General features: G+C 44.5%; 1 protein-coding gene across 1 annotated transcript; it reads right to left on the bottom strand.

Moving 5' to 3' along the window:
• Positions 1 to 2840: 2840 nt before the first annotated feature.
• On the bottom strand, positions 2841 to 9903 carry OCSTAMP (osteoclast stimulatory transmembrane protein). The gene is given in 5 exon segments (XM_011369296.2): positions 2841 to 3223; positions 3226 to 3247; positions 5970 to 6273; positions 6275 to 6967; positions 9742 to 9903. Coding segments are annotated over 5 exon segments (1410 nt in total). The 5' UTR covers positions 9786 to 9903; the 3' UTR covers positions 2841 to 2876.
• Positions 9904 to 10127: the final 224 nt, after the last annotated feature.

Raw genomic sequence — 10127 nt, 5'->3', positions numbered from 1 at the left:
TACATACTAGTTGCATTTACATAGATATTTTTATAAGGATGTTCACTGAAGCATGGTTTCTAATAGAAATAAAAAGAAACAACCTAAACGTACATTGGTTGAGAATAACGTGATGAATCGTGATGCATGTTCACAATGGAATGCTGTGCAGGCACTAAGAATGAATAAGGTTATTTATATGTTGTAATAAAAAAAGTCCATGATATACTCCTAAATGACATAAAACAAGAGGTAAATGCATATATGAAACATAATTCTAGCATGATTAAATAAAGATGTGCACATTTAAATACGTATGACTGTATAAATTTAGATAAACTTTAGAAAGATATACTCCAATGAAAATCCATGGAACATGAGATTGTTTAGGAGGAAGAGGGACTTGCACTTGTGCAGCTATATAACTTTTCTACGAAGAAGTAAAATGAAAGAGGGATATAAAAGCATATTAGTTAAATTGGAATTTCAAATATGTATATGTATAAAGAGAGAATAGAATACACACACACACATAGATCTTCATTGAGATCAGCACTTCAGAAAAGACTGAAACAAAAATATTAAATACCCATCACTTATAGATACAGGTTTATAGGTAAATTTTATTTTTAATGTTAAGTATTTTTCTTTTAAAATATTTTCTTAGTGTTTCAATAACTTCTGACTGTCCTCAAATCTTTCCTTCTGCCATTTTGCCATCTGAATTAGTTTGCTAGGGCTGCAATAAAAAAGTAGTGCAGACGGGGTAGCTTAAACAGCATACATTTTTTGTCTCACAGATCTGGAGGTTAGAAGTCTGAAATCAAGGTGTCAGCAGGGTTGGTTCTTTCTGAGGGCTGTCAGGGAGGTCTGTTCCAAGCCTCTCACCTCGCTTCTCGTAGCCTTAGGCATTCCTTGGCTTACAGATGGCATGCTTCCTGTGTCTTCACATCCTCTTCCCTCTCTAACATGTCTGTTTCTGTGTCAAAATTCTTTCACCCCCTTTGCTTTTAAGCACACAATTGTGATAGATTAAGGTCCACCCAAATGACCTCATCTTAACTTGATCATCTGCAAAGAACTTATTTCTTAATAGGGTCACAATAACGGATACCGTAGGTTAAAACTTTAACATCTTATAGGGGGAACATAACACCATCCAACAATTTTTCTGGTAGCTCTATTAGAATATAATTAATTATGACCTCATATTTCCTTTGATATGTGTATGAACAACTCTCTTTAGTTATTCAGACAACCTGACCTAAGTGGGTCTTGGAAGAGTAGAAATCCATGCACTGAATCTAGAGGAGGCTTAGTGATCTCAGGCTGATTCCAGTAAATTAGAGTACATTTATTGTACTCTAATAACCATTTGTTGACAGGATGGTTTTTAAAAAAGAAGGACAAACATTGCAAGGATGAAGAAGGAAACAGGGAAAGTGATAGAAAGGAGGATGGCATCTGAGTTCTACAGCTTCACAGGTCCTCAGTTCTGGGGCTCAACCTGGCCAGCATAGTGCTCGGCGGCTGGTCTCCAGACATGATGAGTTAGGATAGTTTAGGGGGAAGTATAGGGGGGAGTAAGGAAGGGAGAAGGGAGAGGAGGGATGAAGAGAGGAGGAAAAACGGGATGGAGGGAGAGAGACTGGGGGAAGAGGAAAGCCAGACCAGCAGGCAGATATCAGATAATGCAGTTTCCACTGTGGCCAATAGGTGACAATATTAGCACAGAGCAGCCACCATTGACTACCAAGGTGAAAACTTTGTTGCCCAGGGAGAAGGCAACGAAGTTTTCACCTTGGTAATCAATGGTGTTGACCTGGGTCAGCTCATCTGTGGTAGACACCTGTTGTTGGTTTTGTTTTCTGTTTTGTTTTGGTCTTCCTAATATCCGTACTGTCTTTTTCTGATAATTTTCCTTTGAGGAACTCCCACACTCCCATTAAGCTCTGCCTTATATACTCATATAGGCTGCGCCCTGCACAACTCTGGAGAGATCTGTCCATTTAGACTGTTGAGTGTTGCCCACTGGAATTGAGCAGTGCCCAACCTATACCACTGGCAATGTCAGCCATTGAATGATGGCCCAGTAAGTTGCCCATCATACTGACCTCGGTGGAACCAATTTATACTGACATGGATGTCGAGACGCAAGTGTCCATTAATTCCTGCTGTGTGGAAGTCATCACACCTCCAGAAGCCGGGGTGAACCATGGGCGAGGGGCCACCGGCCAAACGGGAGCGGTGGCTGCAGGTAATGGAATGTGATCTCTGCCCAATAACAGCCCAGAGGGTTGCAGGAACAAATATCTTAACCTCTCTCCCCTTCCACTTTGGACAGTCTGCCAGTGCCTTCCATTGGCTGAGTCCAACCGACAGTCAGAGGGCAAGGGAGCCAGGGTATTATGACTCAAGACTCGCAGAGGTCAGACCCCTGCGCAAGAGAGGAGGGCAGAGAATGATTTGGAGGAAAAAACAGGAAGTACCAAGCCAACGGAGTAGGGAGTTATAATGTTAATGGGGATAGAGTTTCCAGATAACGTGCAGTTTAACCCGTTCAACTTGAATTTCAGATAAACAACAAATATGGGCTTAGTCTAAGTATGTTTAGTACAAGTAGGGTATGTGCCAAGGACACCAAACCCACAATCATTGTTTATCTGAAATTCGAAACAGTGTCCTGTATTTTCATTTGCTAAACCTGGAAACGCTAGATGGAATTTGAAGGAATTAGAAGGAATTAGAAGGAATTTGAAGCAAAGGAGTAACAAAGTCTAATTTAGGATTTAGTAAATACATTTATTTGTAAAATCAAGAGAATTTTAGATTACCATCAATAAGTTCAGAGGATGCAGGGGCATATATAAATAAGTTCCAGGAACATTTACATACATTCATGATGTGACATCTTCACCAGTCATCTCCAGGGGCAGCTGCTGGCCTCGGAGACTGTCATGTCTTCGCTGGAGCCGGGCATGAAGGTGGTGAACCCTCCTTACCTCCTGGGCTGTGAAGAAGGAAGCTGCAATGGTGTGCCGCAGGCGGCGGGCATAGGTCTCTAGGAGGACTGTGAAACAAGCCACGAGCTGCAGGACCCCCGCGGCCAGTGGGGCAGTCAAGTTGGGGCGCTGGGCAGGCAGCAGCAGGCAGCTGGGGGAGATGGAGTGGAGCTCCCACTGGAAGGAGTTGTGGGTGGAGAGGAAGGGGCTCTCCAGAGGCGGCCGGTTAAAAAAAAAAGGATGAAGTCCAGGACAGTGTATGAAGCCTTTATAAGGGAGAAAAAGGCCAAGTCAACAGAGAGACGCCCCAGCCGTTCCCTGTCCCCCACTACTTACGATGCTCCCAGGGCTGGATGGATCCAACTTGCCCTGTCCTCATCTACAAAGTGGTCACAGAAAAAACCCTTGCTTCCTGGGGTTTGAGGAGGATCAGATGAGGTCAGGAGCCCGAAAACAGGCTTTTGCCTCATTAATAGCACCATACAAATGCTATTTTTTATTATTACTTTCTTTATACATTACTCTTCAAACAAGCTACTCTTCAAAGAGTAATTTTTATTTTTACTCTAATTTAGAGAAAATAAATGAATGTTTATGGGGCATTTATTCTTCGATGAGCCCTTAATGAACATTTCAGATGTCTTTTCCATCAAATAAGCACCGGTCTAGGAGGTCGAGCCCAGCACGAGCCACATTTAAAAGGCAGGGAACCAAGGTCACACAATAGGTTTACATGTGGCCAACCCAAGTGCCAGGCCCAGCCAGGGTGGGTCCCAATATCCTGCTCATATGCATCAGGTTCTACAGTTTCCATGGAGACTAAGATGGAGTGAGGAAGAATGGTGTGTACACCCGCAGAGAGAGAGGTCAGAGGTGAATCCTTTAAACTTGGGACCGAGACTTCTTGGGTTGGATCCTGGTTCTGCCCAGGGGCCGGCTTCTTCATTAGATGCAGTTCTGGGCTCCACAATACTTTTAGGGGCCTATGGAAATGTTTTATTTTCTTTTAAAATCAGAATTTAAAAATGAACTTCTACGTTGGAGAATATGATTCGCTATATAATCTTAATATATTTGCATTTATACCAATGGTATCATTAATATTTTTTATGGAGAAAGGAGCCCATGCAAGTGAACATGCCTAGAACACACAAAAGTCACAGCGTGGTCCTGGTTCTGCCATTTACAGGTTGGACGAATTCGGGTAAGTTCCCTAACTCCTCTGAGCCTTGGTGTTTTCATCGGTAAAATGGTGAAGATAGCAATTCCTATCTGACAGGATCACAATTAAATGGGCTATCTTATTTCATCAGTTCTGGGATTCACATTTTTTTTTTGTTTCCATTTGAGCATCTTTGAGATCAAGATACGTCTTCCATTCAACAGGACTCATAACTACTTTTAGCTGTCCTGCCAATGTATGCGTTCTGAGAGGGTCAGAGGGAGTCAGCATCAAAACTGTGGAGTAGGGGTCTGCGGCTTGGAAGAAAATACTGGAAATGATAGAGGAATATCATCAGTGCTCTCGAAGGCACAGATACCTACAACTTGTCCAGACTCAGAAAAATCAGGCTTGAATGGAAGGATTTTTTTAGGAAAACCCTCATAAAATTACTTCATTATTTTTCTTGTTATCTATACATAAGAAGGTATGTTAAAAATAAATCTATGTTAAATAATAAGTGAGCCATTTTGTGTAAAAACAATTAAAATTCTAAATGATAAGAAGGCATTGTGTCATGATTTAATGAGCAGCATTTTCTTTCCTAATGATTCATGAAATGATGGGGTAACTTACAATCAATAGCTTTTTAGATTTGATGAAATACAGTAAATTGGGTAAGTCTTAGGACATTGCCTGACACTTTTCTTTACTGTGACCTACGGTAAAAAAATGCATTTTACAGCACCTTCCAAGCACAGATTGTGTATTAAGATTGAAGAAAAATTTCAGAAAACAATACATACCCTGATGTACCTATAATATACTCTAATATATTTCTAATCTATTCTACTTTATTAAAAAAAATGACCATGACCTCTTAAATTGATTTCATACAGTTTGAAAAATATTTTCCTAGTAGTAAATAAGTACTCAATAAATATTAGCTATTAATATTATTAGCTCAGGGTATGACACTTCGGTATGTTCTATGCAATGGACTTTTATGTGAGATCTCACCATTAAATTTAAAAAATAAAAAGACTTGTGGCCAAAGAAAAGGCTGAAAACCTCAAAGCTCCAAGAGATAGTAAATATAGCCAAGAGTAAATACCTAGTAATATATTGTATATAACTCTTACAAAAGCAAATATTTTAGGCTTTGCTGGCCATAATGTTCCCATTGCCACAACTCAACTTCGCCTTTGGAGAGCAGCCACGGGCAATCCATAAATAAATGGCATGACTGTGCTCCAATAAAATTTAATTTACAAAAACAGAAAACTGGCAGGATTTGATCGATGGGCTAAAGTTGGTGGACTTCCTGAGCCTTCCTCTCGTCCGATACACGTGGATGTGAGCTATTCATAATGGCCAGGATTTATTGGCCAGTATTAATGGCCAGTATTTATTAAACATCTCCTATGTGGCATGGGGCTTCCTAGGTACTTCCAGAGTATCGCATTTTAAGACCCATGGTAACCTTGTAGGAGAAGGAGGATTGACCCAATTTGTACAAGTGAGAGAAAGCTGGCTAGGACATGCTGCCATAGGTAGGTAGGACATACATTGTGTGTGGGGGGGGGCGGTGGATTATTTTAATGTCTTTGGGTATCCGTACCACTTTTACCTACAGCAGAGGATGGAAACAGAATCCACTGCATCAAGCCATGGTGGGAATTGAAAGGGTTCATCTACGGATGCTTCAGAGTCCTCTAGCCTATCCCAGGCTAGGACTTGAAGGTAAGTAAAATTGCAAGCCAAGGATTTCGCAAACCTTATCCCTTGCCTCCAGGAAATAACTCTATGCCCATCACCGCACTTACATCATATTTGACTGCGAGCGTAATGGGCACAGCAGGCAGCTTCTGAGCCCAGTCCACAGCCGCCTGTGCCAGGATGAAGACCACGTGGTCTGTGACCATCGTCAAAGCTGTGGCCATCAGGAGCAGGGTAAGCAGCCCCAACCTGAGGAGACAGCGCAGAAGCTCCCCCTGTGACAGCCTTGGACGAGCGGCTCGAAGCAGCCAGGCTGGTGGGGAGGCCAGCAGGTGTGTGGCCCGGGCCTCCTTCAGCCGTTGAACCAACTGCTGTGTAGCATAGATATTGTCAAACTGCAGGTCAGTCAGGGTAGAGGTACCAGGCCGAGTCCACCAGGAGGCCCAGCATAAGGAGCCCTGTGATCACTTGCTGGGTCACCAGCACTACTGTGCGGGCCTGGGACTCCAGACCAGAGAAGTCTTCTCGGATCTGTTGAGTGATCCTAAGCATGTGAAGTTGGAAGACAGAGCCATTGCCTTGGGCTTGGAGTGTCAGGCCTCGGCCGCCCACTTGGTTGGTAGGACTCCGAGCCCTGGACGCTGTGTCTAGCTGGTGAGTGGTGTTAAGCAGACTCTCCAAAGATCCCTCAGTGACACACCTCAGCACCTGTCCAGCCACGCCTATGTTGGCCAAGACATTGGGCACCACAGTGACAGCCAGGGTGGCAGTAGTCCAGGATAGGAGCAGGCGGCGCCCCTGCTCTGTGCCCAGGGTGGGCATACTGAGTGCAAACAGGCAGCGAGCCGGAGGCACCAGGCCCAGACCCAGGAAGACCAGGAGGCCACAGACAGTGGCCACCACGGCTGAGGACCCCAGAGGATAAAGCAGCGAGGACACCAGCCAGTGGTGGGTCAGACCTGCAGCAGTGATAGCTAGGAGACCACACAGGAGGAGCTGGGTCAGCAGCTGGCCACTGTTGGCTGGAACAGGCTGAGAGAAGGCAACCCAGGCAAACTGCAGTGGGGCAAGGGCCTTGCAGAGCCCCAGGTGCCAGAATCTCCACCTGTACACAAGGAAATTGGGGAACTTCTATTAGAAAAGTGGAGGGTTGGGTATCTACCTAATGGCCCTGCCCCACAAACCCATCGGCTACCTACCCCAAACCCACATGACCCAAGATGAACCAATCAGAGCCTTCCCTAGAACTGTTCTCACTGGAGTTGTCAGGGAAGAGCCCGTTTTCCGTGCAGTCCCTGAGGATGTGAGGATGAATGTCTAGGATGCTTGCATCTGTAACTCCAGTTTTGTGAGGGCAACTGGCCCAAGGAAATAGAGGAGTTATGGAGAGAAGCACAGATGAAAAAGAGAGAATCAGAGACAGAGAAAGAGACACTGTTTCACTTGAATTCATAGACTTGGTTGGTTCACTGTGTGACTCTGAACGTTCTTTCTGCACGAACCTCAGTGTCTCCTGAGGAGGGAAGGGGAGAGTGAATCAGTTGACCTCTGATGGCCTTTTCTACTCTATTTTTCTTATGTTTATTCATTCGACAAATATTTATTAAGCCACCACTATGTGCTAGCCATTGGAAAAACAGGAATGCATAAAGCAGACGAGAATCTTACATGCCTAAAACTTACACTCGAGAGTGACAGCAGAGGAATTGTAAGAAAAAATTGGATTCTAGGTACATTTTGTTGGAAGAGCCAAGATTGACAGACTGATTGGCTGTGGGTGTGAGAGACAGAGGGCCGTCAAGGATGGCCATGAGGTTTGGTACCTGAACAACTGAAAGCACTGAGGTGTTATAGCCGAGATGGAAAACCTGGGGTTGGAGCAGGTTTGCGTGGAGAGCAGGAATTCAGTTGGGTCTTAAATTTGAGATGCCCGTTGAGCCATTCAGCGGAGCTATTGCATATGCGGTTAGAAACATGAATCTGGAATTCAGAAGAGAGATCGGACCAGAGATATACGGTTGAGCGTCGTTGATTTACAGGTGGTATTTATCCTCATGGGGCAGATCAAAGCAGTGTGCCAATGGGGAGGAAAGAGATCCAAGGACTGAGCCCTCGCACTCCAGGGCTAACAGGTTGGGAGACAAGGAGAAACTAGCACAGGAGACAGAGAAACCAGGCAATGTGGTGAATGAGAAGCCAAGTTAAAAAAAAAAAAAAAAAAACGTTTCAAGAAGAAGGGAGTGATCAGGTCAAATGCTGCTGATGGGTCAAGAAAGATGAGAACTGAGCAATGACTGTTGGATTTAGCCACATGGAGGTCACTGCGACCTGGACAAAGGCAGCTTGGTGTGTGGCACATTGGGCCAAAACCTAACTAGAGTGGGCCCAGGAGAGAGTGAAGGAGAAAAATGTGAGACACAAATGCAGACAACTGTTTCAAGTCATTTTTTTTTTTTTTAAGTAAAGTTGCAGAGAAATGCACCGTAGCTGATGAGGAAAATGGGACGGAATGTTCATTTAAGATGGAAGAAATTCCAGATTTGCAGATGGGAGAGCCAATCAGGATGGGGGACAAAGAGGAGGCTCCCTGGAGTGATCTCCTCTGGTGCGTGGCAGGGGGTGAGACTGAGAGCACAGAAGGTGGGTTGGTCTTAGAAAGGAGCAGGGGCCATTCGTCTTCACTGTCAGGTGGGAAGGCAGGAGAAATGGGTACGGATGATGGGAATGGGCAGGTCAAGTGTGGGCACTTATATAGCAGTCTCATCTGATATACACAGAACACTGCAAAGGTAAAGGGTATGACTCCAGATTGGGTTCACATCTCCACTTCACCATTCACCATCTGTGTGGTCTTCGTCAGGTTTCTTAACCATTTTGTGCCTCAGTTTTCTCATCTGTAAAATGGTGCGATAAAAGTAGTACCTCATAGGGTCATTTTGTGTTTGGCGTATAGTAAGTATCAGGTCAGCTATTAACTGTCACTAGAACATCCACCAGGCAGGGATTTGGTCTCTTCTGATCATCGATATGTCCTATGTGCCTAGAACAGTGTCTGGCACGTAGTGGGCGTTCCATAAATATTTGTTTATTGTAGCATGTTTGATTGTTTGCTCAGGAATGCAGGAAGTGAAGTCAGCTCTGATGGTGAGGCTGCTGCAGGAGGTGATGGAAGTTTGAAGATAAAGAAGGTACAAAATAGTCGTCCAGGAAAGTGGGAAAGTAAGTGAATCAGGGAAATGATACACTTGCTGGGCGGCGTGGAAGACCCACTTGAGGTTAGAGATAATAAATTATGCCCTTCCTAGCTCCTGAAGGTATTTTAATTCGAGATTAAACCCCTTCCTACTCTATAATTAGTATTCAGAATATGGTAGCTCTTAAAATAATAGCTAATATAAACCATACTGAAATGGAAAACCAGTTCTAAGTCACACTGGGTACCAAGGCTTATACTAAGTGTTGTCAATGATAAGGATTTTAGCTGCTATTTGTTTTTTATTTATTTGTTAATTTTTGGTTAGACGCTTATATAATTTATGAAGTGATCCCCCCGATTACTCTAACACGTATCTGGCACTACGCAAACCATTATAATGATGTTGACTATATATTCTATAATGTACTCTACAATAGCTGCCATTTATTGAGTGCTCGCTGTGAGCCAAGCACAACGGCAAGCCCTACGCATGCATTTTTACATTCACTTCTCACTACAGTCTTGTAAACATTATTATTACTCTCACTTCCCAGATGGGGAAACAGAGGCTCGAAGCAGTGAAGATTTACCCAAAGTCACACAGCCAGGGAATGGCAGAGCTCGAGACCATGGCTGCCTGTTTTCTTGCCTGTGACTCCAGTGTCCAAGGTCCCCAGACCTACCCGGTCCTGATGAGGTGCTCAGCTGTCTCCCGGAGGATCCTCATGCTCCTCGTATAGCAGCGGATCCAGGCAGGTGGTCTTATGCAGTGATGGCAGGTGGAGACAAAGTTGGGGGAACTGTGTCCTCTAGGAATTGGGAGACCTTGTCGTCCCTTCTCCTTTTCTGCCCTTAAATAAACCCTCCTGGCTGCCCTGTCCCGCCCAGCCTGGGCCCACCTCCCAGGGGGCTGGACAAGCTGCCCCATCCTCTTTGGGTGGGCGGGAGCAGGTGGGAGTCGTGGGAGGAGAGGAGGAGCCTCTTCCAAGTGATATCTCCAATCCTGACAGCAGGAAGTGGAATGAGTCTCACTCCACAGAAGAGGGGACTGAGGCCCAGGGAAGCCATA

The sequence above is a fragment of the Pteropus vampyrus genome, unplaced genomic scaffold (assembly GCF_000151845.1).
Source record: "Pteropus vampyrus isolate Shadow unplaced genomic scaffold, Pvam_2.0 Scaffold147, whole genome shotgun sequence".
Taxonomy (NCBI): domain Eukaryota; kingdom Metazoa; phylum Chordata; class Mammalia; order Chiroptera; family Pteropodidae; genus Pteropus; species Pteropus vampyrus.
This window is presented reverse-complemented; position numbering and strand designations above follow the sequence as displayed.